This window comes from Salvia splendens, chromosome 2, assembly GCF_004379255.2.
Source record: "Salvia splendens isolate huo1 chromosome 2, SspV2, whole genome shotgun sequence".
Classification (NCBI taxonomy): domain Eukaryota; kingdom Viridiplantae; phylum Streptophyta; class Magnoliopsida; order Lamiales; family Lamiaceae; genus Salvia; species Salvia splendens.
This window is the reverse complement of record NC_056033.1, coordinates 31,282,742-31,308,615: the sequence shown is the minus strand read 5'-3', so window position 1 is coordinate 31,308,615 and position 25,874 is coordinate 31,282,742. Positions and strand designations below refer to the sequence as shown.

Here is a 25,874-nt window from a genome sequence, read left to right as displayed (position 1 = left end):
GATGCCGGTGAACTGAGTCTCCAGATGAGTACCCTGGGGGGAATCACCCGATAATAGATCCATGTAGGTAGGGCTGGCAAATCGTGCGGATTGGGTCGTTATCGGGTCAACCTGATAATGACCCAACCCAATAAGGCCTAACCTGAACCCGACCTGTTAAGGAAACTGTAAATCCGAACACGAACCCGACCTGCTACCTTCAAATCCGAACACGACCCGCACCTGACACGAACCCGTTATCGACACGATAAAATATGGGTTGACACGACACGATAACAACCCGAACCCGATATTACACGATTAAAACCTAATATTACACGATTAAGCCTTAATTTTAACCTAATTTGCACAATTAAAATTCATTTTATACTATTTAAACCTAATTTATAAGAAATTAAAAAATTAAATTAATATATATATTTTTAAATAATAATAAAAATAATATTATTATTTCTTAATGGGTTACCCGTATCCGACCCGCATCCGACCCGAACCCAACCCGAAATTATCGGGTTCTTAATGGGTCAACCCGATAAGGACACGGATCCAATAAGACTTGACCCCAACCCAATAATTTCGTACTGATTCGTGTCAGATTATCGTGTCGTGTCGAAAATTGCCAGCCCTACATGTAGGGGCGATAGACATTGTCCCCTGGTGATTGGGGGACCCCCTTCCTGCTCCCCCGCAGCGGCAGGCATGCCCTGCATCATCCCGGGCATCTGGGGCATCATCGCGGGCATCGCGACACTCATCCCGGGCATTTGGGGCATCATCCCACACCAAGGGGGTACATATTGTAGTACCTGGGCATCATCCCCGCCATTTGGGGTTGGGGTATCATCGGCGCCATTCCGGGCATCACCTGGACATCGGTGCACTTCCGCCGACATTTCCCCCAACTCTATCGAAGTCGGCATTTGTGACTCGCTCGTGGCGGAGGAATCACTATCGAAGTGCTCCATTTATCTTCTGAAGAAATGAAAGTAGAGAGAGAGAAACTCGTTAAAACAAGTTGTGTGAATGAAATGAAGTTCAACGAGCCGTATATATAGAGTTTTTTTTTTAAAAAAATCGGGAAGTCCGTCGTGTCAGCGCAATGGCGGATGTCACGACGGACGTCCTGGAATGCCGCGGAACTCTGGTGTCCGCATCGCACGTCCGCGTCCACCTCCATGCTGCGTAATGGCGGACGTCCCGCGCGGACTTCCGGCACGCCGGTCGGACGTCCGCCGGGACGGCCGCCGATGTGGATGCTCATAAGATATTGTATTGAAAAGTAAGAGAGGCGAATAAGTACGAAAGATAAAGAGAGAATAAAGTAGGCGATGGAATAAAGTAAGAGTAAATTGATGTTTTATTTTTTTGTAAAAAATGACACAACTTAATTAAAACATCTCTAAAAGAAATATGACTTAATTTAGTTGGGACGGATGAAGGAATAAAAATTAGAGATAGCTTGTAAATTGGTCCGATAGCACTATATTTAAAGATTAGAGTTAGAAATTTCTAACTTTAAAATTAGTACGATCTGATTAGCCCATAATTCAATGGGTTGGCTAGAGAGTTGAATCTAGTTACGCTATTGTTTGTTCTTTCTATCTTATTAATATTGACAACTGATTGAACACTTCAACTTTATAATACAAATATATACCAAAAAGATCAATCTTTTATTTTATATTTAAAATATACATTAGATTTTTATTAGTATAGTATAGTACTCCCTCTGTCCCAACTTAATTTTCGACATGAAGATTAAGAAACGAGTGTTTATAAGTTAAATGGAGAAAGAATAAAGTAAAAGAAAAAGTAAGAATAAAATAGAGGAAATAATAAAAAATTTGCCAAGAAAACTCAAACGACTCAACTACAATGGACAATCCAAAAAGAAGTATTATAACTTAACTATTGTGAGACGTATGGAGTAATATATAAATGAATTGGAAAATTCAAATTCTTGATTAAAAAATTATTTTGAATTCGATAATATAGTTTGAAATTTCTCGATATGTGTATGTTTTATTTTAATTATACTAATCATAAATTAGATGTTCAATGTACTGATCATCATAACTTATGTTAAAACATTCAATAACTTAAAATTTGTCAAACATCATTTTTTACACTTTTAGTATTTAATTAGGGTTGAGTTCAGCGGCGGATCTAGGTGGGGTCAGGGGGTCGGCCGACCCCACCGCTGTCCCCGGAGAATCGCCGGATAATGCCCTCCCTCAGCCGCCGACCCCACGCCGCCAATCTCCTGCCCCGCGTCGCCGATTTTGCAGAGAAGAAGGAAGAGAGATAGAGAATCTAATTTGGGCCTGCCTCCTTTTACAATTGGGCTTTACAATTTGGGCTTCCTTTTACTCATTAATTCTAGAATTGAACCCACTTTTAATTGACCCAACTTCTAATAGGAGTAGTCCACACAACAAAGCTATTAAAATAGGAGTAGTTCACGTTTTAACCCACTTTTAATTGACCCAGTCGCCGATTCTGCAGCCTGAAGAGAAGAAATTTCACAGGTTCTGTGCAAGGAGTTTGAAAGAATATTTTAGCAATTGGCAATTTGGCAATCAATTATTCATTGTATCAAGGATTCGAGGTAGGTAAAATCAATAAATCATAATTCAAGTTTAAGTTAGTAATACTATTATTTGTTTTTTTTTTCAGTTTTCACATTTAAGTAGCAGTTAGCACTATTAAATTGATCATCATTTAAGTAGATATTGCAAATTCTTTGCTTAATTGCTTTGGAGTTGTGGATTATTTATTTATTTTGTATATGAAAATGATTAAATCTAAATTCTAAATTTATGTTACTTTTTTTTAGGTTAATGGATAAATATCTTAATAAAAGACCTCGAGTTTCTATCGGTTCTTCTAGTGCTAATGTTGAGCAAGAACCACAACAATTGGGAAATAATGTGGTAGTTGAAAATAATCCGGACGAGATTGAAATTGATAAAGAGAAAATTAAAGCCGACCCTGGATTACGAGACTCTATGGATAGTTTTGATGTGAATATTCGGGATCGTATTCGTAGAGAATATGTTGCCAAAGGTCCTTGCCAACCAAAAAACCATGATTTTCCAAAAAAACAATATGGGAAAGATAAGAGAGGGTTTAGGGATGTTTGGTATAAAGATTATGTTTGGCTTGAATATAGTACGACAGCAGATGCTGCGTATTGTTTTTGGTATTTTCTTTTCAAGAGTGGTTATTTAGCACCGGGAGATGAAGCATTTGTTAGTGGTGGTTTCTCTAATTGGAAGAAGGCTAATGAAAGATTTAGAGCTCATGTTGGGTCAATGGGTAGTTCACACAACAAAGCTAGAATTGAATATGAAAATTTTGTAAATCAAAAGCAGAGTGTGACTTATATTGTTAGTAGAGTTAGCTCAAAACAAGAGAAGGAATATAGGATTCGTTTGACTGCAACTCTTGATGTTATTCGATTCCTTTTGAATCAAGGTTTGGCTTTTAGACGACATGATGAGACATCAACTTCTTCAAATAGGGGCAACTTTCTAGAGCTATTATATTGGTATAGTTTATGGAATGATGAAGTTGGTCAAGTTGTATTGAACAATGCTCCTGGAAATAATCAAATGATTGCTCCATCAATTCAAAAAGAAATAGTTAATGCATGTGCAGTTGAAACTACGCTAGAAATAATGAAGGAACTTGGTGATGAATTATTTTCCATAATGGTTGATGAGTCTCGAGATTGCTCGGTGAAGGAGCAAATGGCTATTGTTATTAGATATGTGAACAAAAATGGAGAGATAATAGAAAGATTTTTAGCCTTAGTTCATGTTAAAGAGACTTCATCAAAATGCTTGAAAATGGCAATTGACTTCGTATTTCTAAGTTGGGATTATCTTTGTCAAGATTGAGAGGTCAGGGATATGACGGGGCTTCAAATATGAGGGGTGAATTTAATGGACTTAAAGCACTTATTTTAAAAGAAAATCCATCAGCATATTATGTCCATTGTTTTGCCCATCAGCTTCAATTGGTATGTGTGGCAGTATGTAAGGCAAATCGACATGTTTCTGATTTTTTCAACTATCTCAGTCCGATTGTTACAGTCTGTGGATCTTCTTGCAAAAGGGCAGATATACTCCGACAAAATGAATATGATAGAATGGTTGAAATGATTGAGAAAGGGGAAATCAGTTCAGGTAAAGGTCTAAATCAAGAAACTTCTTTGCATAGACCAGGTGACACTCGATGGGGATCTCATTATATTACTATAGTTCGTCTTACATCTATGTGGCCCTCGATAGTCAAAGTACTTGAAACAGTATTTGAAGATGGGGTCGATCCAGAAATAGGTGGCAAATCTAAAGGGTTGCTTCAAAAGATGGAAAATTTTGATTTTGTGTTTCTCATGATGTTGATGAAACGCTTGTTGGGTATGACTGATGCACTATCTTGTGCGCTGCAATATAAAGATCAAAATATTTTGAATGCTATAAATTTGATAGTGATTGTGAAAGAGGACTTGCAAGCATTTCGAGAATCTGGATGGGATGATTTCTTGCAAGAAGTGGAAGCATTTTGTCGGGCAAATGAAATTGATGTTCCTATCATGGACGACATTGTTCCAAGACGTATTCGCATGAAGAATGATGGAAAAACTATTACAAACTATCATTATTATCGTGTTGAAATTTTTTGTCATGTATTTTTTATAACTAATATTCTTATTTATTTAAACTTTGACATTAACTCCTTAACTTAATTTTTTTTCACAATCAGGTTGTTGACTTAGTTAGTCAAGAAATGAGGAATCGTTTTTCTGAATCCAGCACCGACTTACTCGAATGTATGGTATGCCTTGATCCAAGAAATCATTTCTCCAATTTCAATGTCGATAAACTTGTTCATCTTGCCACTCTTTATCCGGAAGACTTTTCATCCATGGAGCTTAGCTTGTTAACTCAAGAACTTCGAAGTTTCGTGAGTGATGCAAGAACAGATACACGTTTCTCAGATGTTGAAGATTTAGGAACTCTTTCACAGAAGATGGTTGAAATGATGAAAGATAAGATTTTCAAATTGGTTTATCGGTTGATAAAATTAGTCTTACTTTTACCAGTAGCGACAGCATCTGTTGAAAGAGTGTTTTCTGCAATGAAATTTGTGAAGTCAGAGCTGCGAAATAAGATGGGAGATGACTGGTTAAACGACGGTTTGATGGTATATAGCGAGAAGGAGGTGTTTGCAACTATTCCCAATGAAAAGATTTTTGAGTCGTTTTCAGAAAATGGCTACTCGAAGAAGCCAACTATCTCGCATAACATAAGATTGTGGTATATATATTTTTATGTATTTTTGTTTAGAAATATTTATTTAAATATTATATATATAATCTTGTTCGGTTCGACCCCACGAGTTTTGATTCCTGGATCCGCCATTGGTTGAGTTTAACCATATATTCTCATAAATAAATATTTTACACTCTAAAAATAGAACTATTTCTTTATTAGTGTACATTGAATTGTTAACATGTTAATTTTATTCCTAGCAGTCCGAAATTCAGGTGTTTGGTGTTAAAATTAAAAATATCTAACCTAGATTGGGTCAAAACTTATTGAGTTAATCCGATTGATATCCCTCATGAAAGTGAGTATTTCTTGGGTATATTTTCACATGTTCTTATTGAAAGTGAGTATTTTTTAAAAAAATAATCAATGTTTTTTTAAATGCTGTAAAATATATAGATATACTGATATAAAATTTGACATGAAGATTTATTGTTAATATAATTGTAACTACTAACTCTGCATCCTTACTAAAACTAGTATTCCCTCCTTCCCAACTAAGTTGATAGTACAAAATTTTTGAGCACGAAGATTAAGAAATTGTGTTGAAAAATATGAGAGATGAATAAAGTAAGAAGATAAAGAAGAGTAAAGTAGGTGAGAGAAAAAAGTAAGAGGGGTTAGATGTTTTGTTTTTAGTTAAAAAAATGACTCAACTTAGTTGAGACATCCCAAAAATAAATACGACTCAACTTAGTTGGGACGGAGGGAGTACTACTTTTCTCATACATTACATAAATTTATTTTATAAATTGTGATTTATTTTCTAAATTTTTAGAATGTACACACACTGAATAGACGGCAGAAAAAGAACAATTTCAATCTCAAAGAAAACAAATGAGAAATTTGATATATAGTGAAAATTTGAAAAAGCACATCATATAGGAGCATAGCAAGGCTGAGGACGGTACTCTAAAAGGTTAGTACTTTTAACATGAAAATTAAGAAATGAATATTTAAATAATTAAGAAATGAATATTTAATAAATTAAATAGAAGTAAAAATAAAATTGTATTCTCTTCAATCCAACTAAGTTGAGTTGTATGTATTTTTGAAATATCCCAACAAATTGAGTTATATTTTTAAAAAAAATATCTAATCGCTTTTATTTTGCTTCCTCTCTTATTTTATTTTTCATATTTCTCATATTTTTCTCTCTCTTATTTTAACCTTATCTTCATTTATTTTGTTTGATATTTTTTAAAAAATTTTATAGCTAAAAGAAATGTCACAATTTAATTGAAAAAATATAGTAAAAAGTAAATAATTGAATAAAATAAGTAAAATTAGAGTGTGAATATTTTACTAAAAAAGGTAAGCTAGTAGTGTGATACAGTACCATGTAACTGTAAAAGTCACTTCAGACTTCGTTGAACCCTCTAATCTTATTTCAATAATTAAATCTCTCAAATTCTGTTAAACACCTGGTCCCACTCCTGGTTTACATTTCCCGAGTATAGGCCACTGCATTTTAGTTACCATCCACAATGCCGCCCAGCCGACCGCTCAGCCGAGCGCCGGCGCTGGGCGGTTCGCTGGGCGGTCTATTGTAGTCGCCCAGCGGGCGAATGGAGAGAGAAACCGCGCAACGCTGGGCGGTCGCGTGGCGCTGGGCGGTCCGCTCGGCGCTATTGCAGCGCCCGGATCGCCCAGCGCACCGCCTAGCGCGAAATTTAAAATTTTTTTTTTCCGAAACACTATATATACGCGCTTTGCTCGTCATTTTCATTCGCACCACTTGTTTTAACGAGTACTCTCTCTATCTTAATTTCTGTACAAGATCAACAAGAGAAATGGATCTCAACAACGAGCCTAGTTCCGGGAGTAGCGGGTCACAAACTCCGTCGATCCCCGTGGGAAGTGGATGGGGTCAGAAGCCCGGGTACTACAACATGTACCCGTGGCAGCAGATGTATTCCGGGCCGCCAACGGGGGGGAGTCCGCCGGGGGGGTATCCGGCGATACCGGGGTGGGCACCAACGGGATGGGCACCCGGGATGCAGATGATGCCCGGGGGGTACCGCCGACACAGGGGACTCCGGGGGTCGTACCGGCTACACAGTGGACTTCTGGGGGGTCCCCGGCGACGGCGGGGGATGTCTATCGCCCCAGTTTAGATTTTTCGACTGGTTCATCGCACACATCGACCCAAACGCCCTTGGGGTTTGATAGTTTCTCCTTAGATGACTTGGTGTTTGATACTCCCGGAGCTCCGGAAACTCTCGTTGAAGGGGGGCAGAGCGGGGGCGTGGCGCCCCCGCGAAGAAGGGCAAGAAGAAGGTCGGCGAGTCGTCGCATCCGGGTGAGGAGGAGGTGGACGGACGAGGAGAACGTCGCGCTCTGCAAGGCGTGGGTGAGTGTTTGCGACGATCCTCTCGTTTCGAACGAGCAGAGGATCGTCAACATGTGGGGCAAGATAGCAGCAGCCTACAAGAGATTTTGCCCGGAGGGGAGGCCACGCAACGGGGAGGATTGCCGGAAGGCCTGGAACCGAATCAGGGGTGCGGTCTCCCGATTTTCGGGTTTGTACACCAACGCACTCCGCATGATGAGCAGTGGCCAAACGGAGGAGGACTGCAGGAGAATAGCTGAGAAAGCCTTCCCACTGAAGGGGGTATACAAGGACTTCACCTACTGGAACTGCTATCTTGTGCTGAACGAGTCCGAGAAGTTCCGAGTAGGTGTCGACTCAGGCTGGCCGAAGAAGCAACGACTGAACTACACCGGCGATTTCAGCGGCAGCAGCGGTGGTTCCCACGACCTCCCCGAGACGACGCAGGAGTTCCTCGCCCGATGGGGCGCAAGCGCGCTCAGCGGGAGGCGAGGGGGAACGCCGGGGCTTCCCATGAGGTCCAGTCGGCATCCCCCCTTGGCCAATCCACCGAGGATCTCAAATTCTTCGCTCGCGCCCAAACGCGCGCTCAGTTGATCAAGACGATGGCCGAATGGCGGGTGGCGACGGATCCCGTGGAGAAGAGCGTGCTTCAAACCTTGCTCATGAGCCTGCAGGATGAGTTGGAGGCGGCACGGAGGGAGACCGGCGGCGGCGGCGGCGGTGGTGGCGGCGGCGATGGTGGCGACAGCGACGGAGGCGGTTACGACGGAGACGAGGAGTGAATTGACACTCCTTTTTATTATTGTATTTTTTTTTAAATTAATGTATTTTTTAAATTATTGTACTTTTTAAAATTTTAATATTATTATTAAACTTTTCCCGTATATGTCTCGTAAATTAAATTTCGTATATTGTGTGATTGTTAATTATTTTATTTTGTATATATTTGTTAATAGTGATGTGGATATTATGTGGCTAGGCTATGGCTGGGCTATTGCTGGGCTATTTGCTTGTTTTGATGATGTGGCAGGAGGATTTTGAGTGCTGATAATGTGGCAGTGGCTAGGCTATTGCTGGGCTATTCCTATTGTGGATGGTACAATACTGTAAAATGATTATATTGTTCAAAAGATTATGTACTTTCTTGATCAATTTTAAACGAGTCATTTTTCGTTTTTTAAAATATCTCACTCTAAATAACATATTTCTAAAAATAGAAACATTACTCTTTCTACATTTTTCTTATCTCTTACTTTATTCTTTCTACTTAACTAACAAAATAATACTACATAAAATCCCTTGCTATAATAGAAATGCTCAACTTAAAATGGGATAGAAAAAATATAATATTTAAATTTATTATTTATTTAATTTTAAATTATGATTATATTTATTGGTGATATTATAATCAGATAGCTTTTTTCTATTAAATTATGAAATTAAATAGGAGTATCAAATACTTCCTCTCTTCTGTTAAAAATTGAAATGTTTTACTTTTTTTATTGTCTCGTTAGAAATAAACGTTTCCTAAAATAGAAACAATATTAACTCTACTTTTTCATCTATGTTACTTTACTCCCTTAAATAATTCACAAAACAACACAATATAAAATTCCGTATCAGAACAAAATATTTAATATTTAATGGGATGGAGAGTGTACTAATAAAAGTAGGAGACTTATCTCATCTCTATACATACTAAAGTTAATTGCATACTTAAAATAAGTAAGTGGCATCTAACTTTCGGGTGGTAGTTACTTTGTTTTGTTCTTTATTTATTCGTTATGTTATGTTCGGCAATTAACACTTTGGGACTTAGCTCTTTTATAAAAAAACTTATAAATTTTACTACATAATATGATGTATTGATGTAGTATATCTTTTTTGCATATATTTATGATTAACTCACTTCAAAAACTAAAAAAAAAAGTCATTTACTGTGGTAATTTTATATGGAGTACTACTAAATTACTAGTATCATAAGTACTGTACTTTATTGGATCATCTATCTTTCATGTCTACTATTCCAACCCAAGATGTCTCCGTAAGGAAAGTTTTAATCTTAAGCTATGCTTCATTGACGATAACAAATTATTAAAATGATAAGATACGATTATCCTAGAATATAACAAGATAATCTTAACCGCCCACAATATACTCCAATATCCTTTATGTAAACAATTCAGCTAGCTTGATTTATATAGCATCTCAAATACAGTATGTTAAATTCTTATTTATATTTTTACAATATATTAATATATCAAAATCTTATTTTTATTTTTACAATATACTTAGGCGTCGACTCGACATACCAAAATATCATAATCTTATTTCATGTTGTTATATATGCTAAGCATGTTGTGAAAATTTATTCTATATCCCATTATTGGTGTATACTCATATCATGATATACCAAAAACTTAATAAATACCATAAATTTACAGTATAAATTAAAAATGTATATACTAAAATTTTCAGTACATGATTGTCGTACTGAAAATTAGTATATTCTCAATATTTTTTGTACAATAAATGCAGTGTACAAATATTTCAATTTTATTATTACCAATACCAAAGCTATTATGATCAAAAAAAATTCAAAATATTATTATTTTATTATAACCTCAGTCCGATAACGCTGAATCTCGCGCGTCGCATGACATGAAGAAAACGGAACCGATATCATAATGAAACAAAACACCTATCAAAGTGGTTACCAAGATTAAAAAAAAAGATTTATCAGTTTCAAGGTTCTCTCTCTCTCTCTCTCTCTCTCTCTAATAGAAAGCCCTGGTCTTTCTACTTGTCTGTTTCTCCTTCTCTCTACCCATCTGCGAATTTGCTGTGCTCTCAATTCCTCTTTCGATCGACAATCGGTTGGAGATCTTCATTTGAGATCGAATTTTAGGTGAGTTCTACGCCAAGACTTTCCAATTCAACAGCATATACGGCCTCTTGTAGCTTTCTAATGCTTTTTCTCTTCTTATCTTTTTTTTTATCAGGAACAGAATTGGTAAGAATGGCATTTACAAATTAACAGCAGATTATCCCCATTTCCCAAATTTATTCCTACTGCATATCTTTCATCTTACAAAGAACTTGCTTTCGGTGTGATTTTATGTACAATTAACTGAGCTTCCTATGTCCTCTACTCCCCGTTTATGTACATTTCTAAAATAAAAACAAGCTTCACATTCCTGAATTTTTATTTTACGAGATCTGTCATCTTGGATTTGGTATTGTGACGGCAAGTATTCTTGCATAATTTGCTGCATGGAACCAATTTTTTGGCTATTCCTGATTCTTTTTTACTGGAAATTTGCAGTGAATTTAATGACATGAAATGCAGTTGAGGGATTGCAATTTTTTAAGAGAGCAAAAGAAATCCTAAAATTGCAGCTTGAAGAAGCCAATATAGGATTTTTACCAGTCCTGCTATAGCAGGATGTCAGTTAGGCGAGAAGATACAGCTTCAAAACCAGATGAGCTTCAGATCGGCTCTTCATGGATTCCGGCAACCCCAGCTAAAGCCACTTTGACACCGATCTGCACAAATTGGGGAGAAAATCAGACTGAGCAGGCAAATTGCCTAGAGAGGGAAAGATCAGCTTCCACTACTCAGGCGGCTCAAGCAAGTGTCCTTGGGTCGGAAGAATTTGTGCAACACACACAAAGCCAGATAGACCCTGCATATTATGCTTCAATGAGTGTTAACAATGCAAGTCCAGTTCCCAACTGGCACACGAGCATGACCACCTGTTCCCAAGTTTTTAAGGATAATTTGATTGCTTTCGAGAGTTGGGCAGCCGGAGAGCCTGCCAATTCCCACCTGTTTGGAAAAGGTTCCAGCACGTATGATAACCTCTCTACAACTATGAATGACCCAGAGCAATGGTCAAATGTCTCATTTGGGAGTCTGATGAAAGTGATTGGCGAGAACACTGAAAAGGGGAATGCCTTCAAGCAGAGTAATTTTGTCACAAGCAGCAGTGCCTTTTTTAACCCTCAGTTTGACCATAGTTTGCTAGAAGAACCACTTGACAGGAGTGGGGTTTCAACTTCCAGTTTTCATCCGGGAGTTGAGGGAAGGCAGTTCACCATGAGCTCTGGAAGTACTTCCATGCAAGATCAACACACCATGCTTGGAGCAAATTTTGATGCTGAATGGAGAATAGTAAACACTGTCACTGGTAAGTTCACAATTTGATCAAATGTTATTATCACAAAAATACTACATTGATTTGTATCTATTCTACTATTCACTAGTAAAGAAACTTTAGCCATGAATCATTCCCTCAACCCATTAAATAAAACTTGAAACTCCCTGATTTGCTAAGTTGTTTTTACGAAGTTGTAAAAGCTTGAAGCCCTGCTAAAATGTGAGAAGAAAATGCCACTCCACATTATCCTAACACGCAAAAGAATTAGTGCGAGGATTAATTATGAAAACCCAGCTAAAATGTTTGCATTAATGTATCATGCAACATTGTGTATCAAAATGGCAGAAAGCATTCCTTGGTGTAGAAAACCAAAGTAACAGCCAAAGAGAAGTTAGCTGAAGGCATGCCTCTTAAGGATGCTCTCTATGCATGCTATATTTTATTTCCTCTACTAAAATTGAATCTCATCTTGTGTCTAACAGATAGCCATTCAATCCCCTCTCGGAACTTACTCGATCTTAATTCACCACCCAGAATGATTACTGATGCAGCTATGAGAAAGAGTACTCTGTGCCAGTTTGCACCTATAACACCAGAGAAGGCAAACAGAGACGGCCAGCAGGAGTCTGCAATTAAACATCCAACCATAGATGAAGCACCTATGGGAGAAAATGACATCATCAGGGAAGGAGTGATGCGACTACATGAGAAGGGAATGTCCCCTCTGGTGAACGATCAATTGAGTGAAGTCACGTCAACAGAGTTGCAGGAGAATCACAAGCCTGACAAGGGAGGCATGGATGAAGCTTATTTGCTCAAAACCCCTCAGCAGAAGACTAGGAGGAAAAAGCACAGACCAAAGGTCATAATTGAAGGTCAAAAAAAGAGAACTCCTAAATCAAGTGTGCAGAAGACTAGTGCTCCTCAGGACACCACGAGAGTCAAGAGGAAGTATGTTCGGAAAAATTTTGTTAGCAGTCCCTTAGGAGGGGAAACCAATGGAACAGAGCCTATTAATAAAACACCTAGTTCTAACGAAACTCCAGTAAGAAAGAGAAAGTACAGAAAAAGAAAAGGAAACAGCAACTCTGAAGATGATACTGATATGGAAACAACTGAAACTACAGAAATACAGGGGGCGCAGCGTACTCGAAGATCCTGCCGGAGATCTCTGAATTTCAACTCGGACAACCCAGTAAGAGATGCTATCTCCCCAGATTGCCCCACTTCAAATTGTGAAAGGGAAATGCGAGCTAGGAACTTTGGCCCAAAAGACCGACCAGAAACAGAGAAGCGTCCCCAGAACCCCTTGCCGGACACATTAAATGGAAACCACATGCCCACAGATCAAAGTTTGTCTACCATAGGGAAATGCCAAATAGTATTCTCAAACGTTACACATGATAAAGAGGCTAATACTGTTAGAGTGAGCATGAATCCTCATGGCCAACTGACACCAAAAAGCCCCAGTGACTCCATCAACAGCAGCACATGTTTAAAAAGACAAAACATTGATAAACCTGAGGAAGCAGCACTTGGCAATAGAAATGAATCAGGAATATTGTATAATTCTCTGCAGGCATACCTTTCTTCTTATACACAGAATGCAGATGGTGGCATACCTGGATTGTGTTTTCCAGCTATCTATAAAAAAAAGAGGACAGAGAAGGTATACAGTACAGTAACATCCAGCATGCAGACTACATCGTACTCGGACAATGGTGGGAAACTTGAAAGACAAACTCTCACAGATTCTTGCAAAAATCTGTTTATGTCACAGACTAATCAGGGATCTTATGGTGCTCAAAGTCAGGGTATTAGTCTGCAAACAACCAAATATGCAACTGATGGCATTCAGAATGGAAAGCAGGTTTTTGAAGATCTGTTAGCTTTAGGGTGCATGCAAAACTTTAAGAGGAGAAGATCAAAAGCCCCTACTCGCCAGAGGAATGTAGCTTCACTGATGGAAAAGTGTAAACAATGGCCAAATTTTCCGAGCAGAGCTGCAAAAGTTTCCAGAAATCAAAAAAATATTGAAACTCTCAACGAACCACTTACATGCATTGAAGCTCTTGTGGCTGGAACCCGATCAACAATGGCAACCAAGAAGCGCTCAAAGAGAAGCATGCTTATCCATTCAACAGTGCAAAATTTGTATAATCACCAAAACTTTGGTGGCACTTCAATGGGTACTGATAAAGCTTGTGATACTAATATCAATAAAACAACCTTACAATTTAGATATACTTGACTGACTTTCAACTAATGATGCAGGACCACCACTGGCTCTAACATGGAAAAGCATATCTCTAGTTGATTCAATCACTGATAAACTCAGACGACTAGATCTAAATGCCGAAAGCAGAGTAACACAAGAAAAGTATAATGCATTTCTCGGAAAATATTCTAAAGGGAATTATGCTCTTGTTCCATATCAGAATTCTGGAGCTGTTGTCCCTTTTGATGCTTCATTTGATCAAGTGAGAAGAAGAAAACCAAGGCCTAAGGTTGAACTTGATGATGAGACAACAAGAGTGTGGAAACTTTTGTTAGAAAATATAAACAGTGAAGGCATTGATGGGACCACTGAGGAAAATACAAAATGGTGGGAAGAAGAACGACGAGTGTTCATTGGAAGAGCAGACTCGTTCATTGCACGCATGCATCTTGTACAAGGTGATCACACAATCATATACTTACCTGTTCAATGCCCTTCTTTGACTTACTACACAATAACTAAGACAGAATCAGAGAATTAAGTATTACTGATTATCCTATATATTTATATGTTTAACTATGCTTAGAGCCAAGATGTGACAATAACAATAAGTTGTGCACTCAAAAGAAATGGAATCTGTCTTGCTCCATATTATCCATATTACAACCCTCAGTATCTCAACAAGGACAAAGACTTATGTGCATGCGCGTACTGTGCACACCGCAGCATGAGCCATCAATTAGCGTCCCCTCCACCGCCTCATCCCTCCACTTCCCCCCTCTTCTGCAAACTGTATGGGCTCACCGCACATAGACCTCTTCAACAAGATGCCAAAACCTAAAGTAAATAATGGCAAAATCACCTATTTTCTATACCATCACTCTCAGATTTCATATATTTAACTATATTCTAGTTAAGAAATCTCTATCGACAGAATATAAACATGATTGCTTCCTAGAAGCACAGCAGAACCTAGAGGTAAGTATTAGGTTGAATAATACAAAGGTACGTACTATACGTGTAACGTGCACCTTATAAAATAGTAACTGTCAATATTGGTTTGGTTTTTCACTGCAGTGGATGATGAATAAATTAACATAAACTTTAGTTGTCACCATAAGGTTGTATTTTGCTGCATTTGGAACTTTTTGTCCTATTATATACTTTCGTATCATTGAAATCTTTAGCCCTAAACACGGTGATTTCCTCCACAGGAGACAGACGTTTTTCTCCATGGAAGGGATCAGTTCTTGACTCAGTAGTTGGTGTTTTCCTAACTCAGAATGTTTCAGATCATCTTTCCAGGTTAGTTTACTGTCGACTAGCTATGTGTTTATGCCCAGGTTCTGAATTGAAGATACAAATTCACTATCTGCATTATGCTTGCAGCTCTGCCTTTATGTCACTTGCTGCTAGATTCCCTGCCAGGCCAAGCATCCACTCTGAAGAACTACACAGTGAAAGATCAGATGCTGCAACCAATGACCCTGAAGTCTGTGCGCTTGATTCTGATGGGACCTTTATTCTGACCAAAGAGATCTTAAATGAGACAGATTGCAACGGCAATACTAAAACACTTCAAGATTTTAAAGACAGCAGTATTAGAGAATCAAACAGTATGAAGCCCTCTGAGAATGCTTCTGGCAGTGACAGTTTTCTACAAGGCAACTTCAGAGGTCAATCGACAGATACTTCTCTTGCTCCCATTATTTCCTGTGAAATTGTAGCAAACAGATCCATGAGTTCGAACGAGGATGGCAGAGACACAGAAGACACCCTTTCTTCTCAGACTCCAGAGATTTCTTCTCAGAACTCTGCAGTTTCGCCAATCGCACAAACCAATGGAAAAAGTGATTCATGCTTATTGAGCACCACAGAAGAAGAGCCAAAAGCTGGGGTTAAACCAAATTGGTTGACTAGCCAGACATCATTCGTAAAGCTTCTACAGATTGCAGACAATGTATTACATGGGAATCATGGAGAAGGCAGTGACAAAAGAAAGCCTGAAGAAATATGCTGTATACCATCAGAAAGCTTGCCTTGCAGCTTGCAGAATGAAGATCATTGCGAAAATCTTACAGTGCCTGCTAGAACTGTTGCTGTGCCAGATTTGGGAGCAAAATCACCAGGCTTTGACATGCATCAGAAAGACAGCAAGTTCACAGATAGTTCCAGCGAGAAAGAACTTTGTGGGGCTGAAATTAGTGACCTGTCTTCAGAATCTGCATCAGGAACAACATCACAGAAGTCCACTATAAGTTTTGGGGTTCCAGATCTTCCCAATACAATTTCTCACTCAAGCAGCAATGAGAAAATTGGGATAAATCGAATGAAAGTTGACAATCAAAGAGCACAAGCACCAGCAAAGAGTAAGATGCAGGGGGGTTCAGAAAAAAACGCCTATCAAAATCTGATGGATGCTACAGATAGTAGTAGCAACATTGACAATTTAAAAAAATCAGAGCATAAGGAAGTAAACTCAAATAAGAATTACCTCAATAGCCATACTGAGCAGACGATTAATGGACCCAAATCAAGAGGAAGAATCAGTAAAGAGAAGGAGACCAAAGTTGATTGGGATCAATTGAGAAAGCAGGCAATCTTTGGTGGACGAAAAAGAGAAAGAACAGACTGTACCTTAGACTCGGTGGATTGGGATGCCATTCGATGTGCAGATGTTAACGAGATCGCTCAAACTATTAAAGAAAGGGGAATGAACAATATGCTGGCAGAAAGAATCAAGGTATCCAACAGATAGTTGTGGAAAATAATATAGAGCTCTTGCATTTAATGCAACTTATTACCATTTATTGCAAAGGTAGCTAGAAAGCTCCCATTTATAGCTAACCCTCTGTTGAACAACTGTGCAGGATTTCCTCAACCGCCTAGTTAGAGACCATGGAAGTATTGATCTGGAATGGCTTAGGGATGTTCCACCAGATAAAGCAAAGTAAGTTTGCATTATCATTTTCTCAGAACTAAAAAAAGAAGAAAAATAGGAGTTTGTTTTATGTGAGCTATGTCCATAGATCTATAACAGCATAAGCAAAGCACCTAATTGTTGCTTTCAATTTCCAGAGAGTACCTATTGAGTGTAAGAGGTTTGGGTTTGAAGAGTGTGGAGTGTGTACGGCTTTTGACTCTTCATCACCTTGCCTTTCCAGTAAGTCTAACCTCACTTACAATGTCTTACTTAAAGATATAGAAATTTATTAACTGTATCTGCAACAACTGAAAAGGTCGACACCAATGTTGGCCGTATAGCAGTACGATTAGGGTGGGTACCTCTTCAGCCATTGCCCGAGTCACTTCAGCTACATCTACTAGAACTGTGAGTATTTGCGCACTCGACATATTGTCCCATGACAATGTACAACTGGACAGCTGATTTTTTTGTTTAGGTACCCTATATTGGAGTCAATTCAGAAATATCTGTGGCCCAGGCTCTGCAAGCTTGATCAAAAAACACTGTAATTAATATTTCCTTCTTCAGTTTGATGCTTAATGATGACATTACAATACAAATTACCCTTCACTGACTTTCCATGCTCTATCTCATTACAGATATGAACTACATTATCAAATGATCACTTTTGGAAAGGTGTGGCATGATTATCTGAGGATCTCATAAATATCCCAAGACACCCTGTAAAATTTAAAACATAATACAAATTATTATTTTGTCAGGTATTTTGCACAAAGAGCAGGCCAAATTGCAATGCATGTCCAATGAGGGGAGAATGCAGGCACTTCGCAAGTGCATATGCAAGGTTTGTATCATGCACTACTGAACTCCCTTTTAAAATTCTGGATTAGTATTTCTGTTAGATGATTACGATATTAAGAATCCGGGATTAAATCTATCTATTAAGAAAGAGACTAGAAATGCATTCGTGAAGCTACATCAACAATAAATATAAAGTTTTAGATCAATAATGAATTGATTCCCTTGAGCTATTGATTTATGGAATCTTATGAATGTGCTTGTAGTGCAAGACTTGCTCTCCCAGCACCACCGGACAAAAGTATTGTGTGCGCAACTGAAAATAAGAAAGTTGATCAAAATCCAATTCGAAGTATGGATACCTTGCAATTGCCATCTCCTCAAACTGAAGAAGTGGATCCTAAATCTAGAGTAGGCAACTTGCAGTTGACATCTCAAACTGAAGAAATGGATCCTAGATCTAGAGTAAGCAACTATATGCCCATCATCGAAGAGCCGCAAACACCAGAGCCTATAATCGAAGTTCCCACCACACCGGAACCAGATTATACGCAAGATCCAGAATGTGATATTGAGAGTGCTTTTGGTGAAGATCCTGATGAGATCCCCACCATCCAACTGAACATGGAAGAGTTCACTCACAATTTGCAGACAATCATGCAGCAAAATTCAGAACTGCAGGAAGGAGAGATGTCGAAGGCCTTAGTAGCTTTAACTTCAGAAGCTGCTTCAATACCAGTACCAAAGCTTAAAAATGTTAGCCGACTCAGAACAGAGCATCATGTGTAAGTAGACATCTTAACCTTGGGAAGTCACACAACTAATGTTAGTCTAGACATTACATGTTTGATAATCTGGAGCATCTTATGATCATTTTCTCTTTGTACAGCTATGAGCTTCCAGATTCGCATCCACTACTAGAAGGGGTTAGTGATTCTATCTTATAACAAACATGAATAATGGCATAAGGTGTTTTTCAGACTCAAATAAATTTAAATATGCAGATGGATAAACGGGAACCTGACGATCCTTGTCCCTACCTACTTGCTATATGGACCCCAGGTATGAAAACACATGTCCAAAAAATACCTAAAACAATGAAGAAAACTACCCATTGCTCGAAATAGTGAAAACTGTATCAAAAGATCTTAAAGGGAGAAAATGGAATCGCCATTTGACTCAGTTATTTTAAGAATATCCAGCTCTGATGAATGCTCTGTGCCAGGTGAAACAATGGATTCTATTGAACCACCCGAAAGAAGATGCAGCTCCCAAGAACTTGAGAAGCTCTGCACAGATGAAACTTGTGCATCATGCAATTGCACACGAGAAGCAAAATCTCAAACTGTTAGGGGAACTCTTCTGGTATAGATACTATCTTAGTAGCAAAGAAATTGTGTTTTAAGGAGCAATACTAATACACATCTTCCTGATCCTCTTTGCGTTCTGTTTAAATTAGACTTTATGGTTACGCTGCTGATCCCAGTACCAGTAGACTTAATTTCCTCAGGTAATTTACAAATCTAACATTCAACAACATCACAGATACCATGCAGAACAGCCATGCGAGGAAGCTTTCCACTAAATGGAACATATTTTCAAGTAAATGAGGTCAGTAGGACAAATTCTTTCTTTCGAATTATTAATATGTGCACTAAAGAGACTATTGCATTGGTTTTATATGCATGATTCAACACTTGTAGGTATTTTCTGACCATGAAAGCAGCCTATCTCCAATGGACATACCAAGAAAGTGGTTATGGAACTTACCAAGGCGAACAGTGTACTTTGGAACATCAATACCAACTATTTTTAAAGGTAACAGAGGAAGATACAGTTTAATAACTAGACATGGAGGTTTGGTTTCAGAAAGTTTAACAATACCTAGCATTGTTTTTGCTCATCAGGTCTGTCCACAGAGGGAATCCAGTACTGCTTCTGGAGAGGTATGCCTGGATATTGAATGATTTTCTCATTTAAGCTCCATGCACTAGTACCTTGTACATTAAGAAAAAACATAAGAAAACTTAGAGCATAAGAGTAATCATTTTACAACATGTATGTCATAATTAGCTGATGCTTCTTATTTCAGGGTTTGTCTGTGTTAGGGGCTTTGACAGGAAAACAAGAGCTCCTCGTCCCCTGATTGCCAGATTGCACTTCCCTGCCAGCAAGCTAGTCAAAGGGAAAGGGAAGACAGATGAGAGCTAGGCATAGACTGCAGTTAGTTAGGCCATGGTTGAACAGTGAGCAGCTAAGAGCAAATAGCATGGTGGATTTTCCTGTATCATATAAACGAATGTCTAGGTTGTACCCATTGCGAATTATCACATTTTATTACCAACTACTGAATCTTGGCATCTTGTAGGGATCTAGGAACTGCCGTTTCATTTCATTTGTTGCTTGCAATAAGATTAATTGGAATTTGAACAATAGTTGTAGAACTTTGATAGGATGCACTGTATTGTCATTATAAATGCCATGGTTAAGGTAGATCTTGCTAGAGACAAAATGATATTTATGAGATGAGATCCTTCTGGATGGGCTGAGAGAATCACTAGGGACATTTTTAAATGCAGAGGGAATTGATTATATAGCACTTCAACACTCGGTAAAAAGAATAGAAAATTGATTATATATCACTTCAAACCTTGGTAAATGGAAGAAAGTATTGTTTTCCATCAAATGAAGTCAGCATATATAAAGTATAAACAGTATAATCTCTATGACGTAGTTACATTAGAATGGCACAGTTTTACCATATACAATTGAAGGGCACAGTTAAAATAGAAAAACATATGTGCAAAATACAAATATCATAAACTGTCCATGATCTACACTCTGTCCAATTTATCAAGAAGACCATGATTTTACCTAAGCGTGGAATTAAAGACACATTTTCCAGGCATAAACATAATGCTTCATTGAAACGATCCGGAATTAGTTACACTTTTAATATATCATAGTAACTTAACGACAGTTTTGCTCAAATAATCATCTAGAGAATAAAAGGAGACTTAAAAGAAATTAGGGCATTATTAGACATTTAGACAGCAAGTGCCTTGACAAACCCAAGGACGTTAGAGAAAGTACCATCTTTCACGGAGAAGCAGTGTGTAGCATTACTTCTCTTACACCATATCCCAGAGATTAGTTATGCACAACCTCATAATTCAATGTTCACAAGTAAAACGATGTGCATAAATGCTTGAGTATCGTATGCATTTCTTATTGTACCAGATGTTTATTTCCAAACAAGTCTTTCAGCATTTTCAAAAAGGATGGGGAAAATAAGATGTGTTCAAAAGTGCTTCATTCCTATCATGATCTTCAGGCTAGAGGACAACTCAATTCCCTAATCCCAATTGCAACACCAGGCTAGCCAGTGGAAAAGTGATTCAACTAGTAATGCGAAAATTCGAATGAATCCGGCTGAATGCATAGATATCAGAGCAATCTTTTCCAATCTTCTTATTTTAGTGCAAAAAACCTCTTATCAAATTATTTTGTTGATTACTACTTGGAATCTCGTTGTGCTATAAGAGGCTATATTGCAAACACACTAAAGCAGAGCTCAACATGAAGATGCGGAAACACACATTTTAACACCGTAGCGATACCTGTGACAACGGAACTGCGGTTGGATAGGGAACTACTACTTCGCATGCGCAAACTAATCTCAACAAAAAAAAAACTATAAAGTAGAAAAAGCAAGGGTAGAGATCTTTAAATTTACAGGCAGAAAACGTTATCGTCAAATGAGGTTTGTGAGAAAAACTCATCGCTCTGCTTTTCGAGATTAAGATCGAATCAACCAACTACGACCATATCACACCAATAGAGTTCGTAAATGCGTATGTAACCGACGGAGAAAGTTAATATTTGTGCGTACCGTTTGATAGCACGGAATCCAGCCGGAGGTCTCCCGGCGATGAATTGGAAGCAGACGGTAGATTCGAAGCGACTGCCGCATGAGACTCTTCCGATTATATTTCCGCGCGACGTCTGTAGTCCTTAACTCTTGGTGAGAGAGAGAGGTTTCTGGTTAAGTTTTGCCGCCTTGCAGATTAAGGAGTTCCCTCCCTTTTTTGGTTTCGGCGTTTGAGATTTGAATCGCATTGTTGAAGAGTTGATGGTTAGGGATACTGGGTTCGCCGTTTTAGATCTAAAGCCCAACTATTGTTAGCAACTAATGTATGACCCAATAAAGCATTTTCTATATAAGCAATGAAAAAATATACAACATACTCCGTAAAGTTATTTTTAAGGGAATAATTAAAAGTTTGATTAAACAACTTTATCAATAAATAACTACGAAACCATTACTTTTAAGAGAAACAGTTACGAAAACGCTTCTATATTAATTGATTGATAAATTAAATATTTACCCACAGATATGAGTACAACCATTGAACCAATAAAAAGTTTCCACAATAATATTTTTATCTTCGATTGATCTGATATTCTGATTATCATGTCGAACCGTCATTAAGTGACTTTTTGCTCACAAAAGTTAAATTCACCGCGGGCTAAAAGATAAAGTTCTTTGATAGGAATTTTGTTTGTTGAGCTTGTTCATAATCACGATTGACGACGTGGTGTGTTTGGTTCCTAGATAAAATTATACTCAATATATGATTAAGTTTAAGTTGTGAAATTATTTTATATGATTAAGTTGTGAAATTATTTTAGTTATAGTGGTGGCTATAACTAATTATCATATTATTATCCATCTATAATTGATTGTGAGATTTAATCTTATAAACTAAACACACTACATATTAAATTATGAGATACAATCTTGAAAACCGAACAACCTTACATAGACAAAGTCTAAACAAAATGAGGTGAGTCTCTAAATCTGGGCTATGATATGTTACAATATTGTAAACTCCAATATCATGTTTAGGGTTGGAGTTAGTAATCACATACATTTGTTTGTTTGTATCCCACGTTTATCCCACGTTTATAAACACTCTGTTTGGTATGAGGTAGCCAAACTGTAGATACACACATGAATTCACGAAATTATCCTTATTAATATTTCATAATTCCCAGATTGTCCTCATTCCCCCATTTTTAGCGCTGAACTAAAATTTTCGCACTAACCCTAACTCCCGCCTACCATTTTATCATCTCCTCAAATATGGATTGCCCTCCTTATCATTAATCATAGTTGGACGAGTCACTGTCCACGAGGTAATCTCAGGTCCTATGTATTTCGTAGATGAGGGTATCCATTTTCGTATGTATTCGACGATTTAGTCGGAGATTATTTCTGATGAGGGTATCTATTTTCATATGTATTCCTGTTTTCTGAACTTTATACAAATGGTCTTCAATTGAATTGCATAAGAATATGTATTAATTTTTATAGTTTGTCTGTGATGAACTTGTCGAAGCTCATTCATGGTTTCAATTTGGGCAATTGGTCTATTTCACTCAATTCATCTTTGATTTGTGGCCAACCTTATGTTTAGTCTTTTGTTTTAGCATATTTTAGTCGCATTGAATTCATAACATATGATTGATTAGAGCGTATGTTATTTAATTTCTTTGCTGACAGTGGTACTAGGCTCTTCTCATCACTTCAACTTTGCTCTAATGGCCTCTCAACACCAGAGCGGTTATGACACCGACGGCAGTCTATTACCAGAGGGTAATGCCTTCATCTAAGCGCCTTTACTCTTCGTAGTACCTTCCCCGTGATAGATAACTACATACTCTTTGCAGGTAGCTCGGATATGCATACCACCAGAGTGGTAATAGCAGCTGGCTCTAGACGTTGTTGGATAGAACGCAAGGAGTCGATCCTTATGTCAACTTGAAGGAGCTGGCTGCAACCGGATGGAAGTCGGATAATGGTTTTCGTGCAGGTTATCGCACCCGTGCACTGGAGGCACTGATACGTGAATTTCCAAAAACTGATATTGTTGTTCACCCTCACATCAAGTAAAAAATCACTGCTTGGAAAAGGAATTACTATTCGCTAATGCAAATACTTGACCGTAGTGGAGTCGGTTTCAATGCTGATGGTGATTACAAGATAGATATCGATGACGAACAATGGACACAAGTTGTGCAGGTAATATTGATCACAATGTGCAAGTTTAAAGTTGCAACAATATATGTGTTGATATATTTTCCCCTGTTTCTGGTGCAATAACATAGTTTAATATGCTTTTTGGATAATTGCCTAGATTTTGTTTTGATTCCCAATATTGCTTTGTTGATGTTATGATGTTGGTTGAGGAATATTGCTGGATATAAATGGAATGATTTGGTTATTATTTTGTTTGATTATCTATGGTTATCTTAGTTTGTTTGATTACATTAGTTTGGTGATTAAATTAGTTTGGTGCTTCCAGTTCAAGGATACTCATGCAAATTCTATTTGTTTAGTCTATATGGTGTTTCCAGTTCAAGCACTATTACCATATGCATGCTTCATTTGTTATTACATTTGTAATTTGTGTTTTTGGTTTAATGTATTTGGCAGAAAGATAGCAATGCCAAGTATATGAGGAACAAGTCGTGGCATATGTTGAGTGACTGGAAGGAGATTTTCGGCCAGGACCGTGCGGAGGGGGTTAAGGTTATGGACCCGGGGGATGCAGTGCGCAAGATTTATGGTTCTAAGGTTGATGTGGATGAAAGTTCAGCTAGTCATCTCCAATGACTTTAGAGGAACTCTTCCCTAATGAAGTATTTCCTAGCGGAGTTCTACCAGAGATGGTAGATGAGAGCACTTCCGCACCTGTGAGATTAACTCCGAGGGTGCCAAACAAAGTAACGAAGAAGAGGAAGGTTGAGGACAAGATGGACAATGTCCTTGCTTTGATGAATCACATCCATGAAGACACTAATGAGCGGCTGAAGGACATCTCTACCCGAATTGGTTATGAGTTTGATCTTAGTACGAAGAGAACCAAGGTCTTCAATCAACTGAAAGGTATGCCCGGGCTGACCATCAAGCAACAATTTTATGCAGCAAAAAAGTTAGTGAAGGAGCCTGAGCTTATGGATCTATTTAGGGGATTGGATGAATGGGCGCAACCGGCATTTGCGCTCGATCTCCTGGAGACCGATGGAATGATTTGAAAGTTGTGGTCTGTATGTCTTGGTATTTTGTTATCTACCATGGTTTAATCATTAAGCCATGGATCTAATTAGTGCCAGTGCATCATTAAGTAGTATGCGAACTGTTTTTTTTTTTTTGCCTGTAACATGTGAAGCACTAATGCATATAAACACCAATTTGTTTGATGTTTGTTGTGGATACTATTGTTAAATAAACTTTCGAGATTATAATAGAGCCTAACTCAAGGGGGAGGATCCCTTGTGTGCTTCAAAACCCAGCACAAAATGCTCTCGTACAATACGCACAGATTTAAAAACAAAACGCATATATTTGATCAATCTCTTTCTTTTTCTTTTTTTCAATATATCACTCTTGGGATTGTGATCAAGATAGAACCATTCTTAAACGTAGAACAAATGCCAAACAGAGGTCGTTAGATCTTTTAATCCAATGGTGTTGATTTGCACAACAACTTCCCATTACAACCAAAACTATTATTAATGGGTGAATGCAGATAAGTGAAAAAATAAAGCATGCATGGACTCTTATTCGTTTCATTCATTCTTCCATCAACATGTGAGTTTTTTCACATGTTGAGTCTGGAATGTCGTGAAAACATAGTCTAATATGTATGATTTTTAATCTTGACCGTCATTTTTTCCTCATCCAATGAATAAAATATGTAGAGTTCTAGGTTCTACACTTAAGAATGGTTCTATCTTTAACGCAACCCTATCACTCCTGTTTTTATATTTTTAAGTAACTACTGCATTATTAATTTTCAACAATATATCATTTACTGTATACCTTTGTAGTTGATTACTATTTTATACAATTGATGATTTCATTAGCATTAAGTTGGGGATCATTGAGTTTGAAATAATACTCTAATTATAATTATCAATCTTGGAATAAAGAATGAACTCAAAAATAAGTCATCCTTAACTTTTTTTCTTTCGTAGTTAATTATTTATATGATTGATGATTTCACTAACATTTAATTAGAGTATATATTTATCA

General features: G+C 37.8%; 3 protein-coding genes and 1 long non-coding RNA gene across 5 annotated transcripts; 3 read left to right on the top strand and 1 right to left on the bottom strand.

The window, feature by feature from the left end:
* Positions 1–2,840: 2,840 nt before the first annotated feature.
* LOC121778300 (zinc finger MYM-type protein 1-like) lies at positions 2,841–3,902 on the top strand. Its single transcript, XM_042175632.1, has one exon. The coding sequence runs from the start codon at positions 2,841–2,843 to the stop codon at positions 3,900–3,902; it is 1,062 nt and encodes a 353-aa protein (XP_042031566.1).
* A 251-nt stretch (positions 3,903–4,153) lies between these two features.
* Positions 4,154–11,024, top strand: LOC121778295. The gene is made up of 3 exons (XM_042175620.1): positions 4,154–4,675; positions 4,771–5,324; positions 10,997–11,024. The coding sequence occupies exons 1-3, from the start codon at positions 4,154–4,156 to the stop codon at positions 11,022–11,024; spliced, it is 1,104 nt and encodes a 367-aa protein (XP_042031554.1).
* Positions 10,392–20,206, top strand: LOC121792184 (DNA glycosylase/AP lyase ROS1-like). Of its 2 annotated transcripts, XM_042190034.1 has the most exons (21): positions 10,392–10,579; positions 10,674–10,684; positions 10,997–11,861; positions 12,314–14,020; positions 14,106–14,507; positions 15,264–15,354; positions 15,439–16,792; positions 16,920–16,999; positions 17,128–17,212; positions 17,289–17,380; positions 17,451–17,519; positions 17,614–17,650; positions 17,737–17,819; positions 18,040–18,558; positions 18,663–18,699; positions 18,778–18,835; positions 18,999–19,138; positions 19,319–19,384; positions 19,477–19,591; positions 19,681–19,719; positions 19,866–20,206. In XM_042190034.1, the coding sequence occupies exons 3-21, from the start codon at positions 11,117–11,119 to the stop codon at positions 19,982–19,984; spliced, it is 5,838 nt and encodes a 1,945-aa protein (XP_042045968.1). In that variant the 5' UTR covers positions 10,392–10,579; positions 10,674–10,684; positions 10,997–11,116; the 3' UTR covers positions 19,985–20,206. The 2 variants fall into 2 exon arrangements, with proteins under 2 accessions (XP_042045968.1, XP_042045969.1); XM_042190035.1 differs by lacking the exon at positions 10,674–10,684.
* On the bottom strand, positions 17,579–21,941 carry LOC121792185. The gene is made up of 3 exons (XR_006048851.1): positions 21,666–21,941; positions 19,658–19,770; positions 17,579–17,695 (listed from the first exon to the last, which is right to left on the bottom strand). It is a non-coding gene; the product is annotated as an uncharacterized LOC121792185 (long non-coding RNA).
* Between the last annotated feature and the right edge of the window lie 3,933 nt (positions 21,942–25,874).

Coding starts and splice junctions, on each gene's coding strand:
- LOC121778300 (XM_042175632.1), top strand. CDS start 2,841: ATGGATAAATATCTTAATAAAAGACCTCGAGTTTCTATCGGTTCTTCT.
- LOC121778295 (XM_042175620.1), top strand. CDS start 4,154: ATGGTTGAAATGATTGAGAAAGGGGAAATCAGTTCAGGTAAAGGTCTA. Junction 4,676..4,770: donor CAAACTATCATTATTATCGT/GTTGAAATTTTT, acceptor TTTCACAATCAG/GTTGTTGACTTAGTTAGTCA. Junction 5,325..10,996: donor TCGCATAACATAAGATTGTG/GTATATATATTT, acceptor GGAAATTTGCAG/TGAATTTAATGACATGAAAT.
- LOC121792184 (XM_042190035.1), top strand. CDS start 11,117: ATGTCAGTTAGGCGAGAAGATACAGCTTCAAAACCAGATGAGCTTCAG. Junction 17,000..17,127: donor GTTCCACCAGATAAAGCAAA/GTAAGTTTGCAT, acceptor TTCAATTTCCAG/AGAGTACCTATTGAGTGTAA. Junction 17,213..17,288: donor TTCATCACCTTGCCTTTCCA/GTAAGTCTAACC, acceptor ACAACTGAAAAG/GTCGACACCAATGTTGGCCG.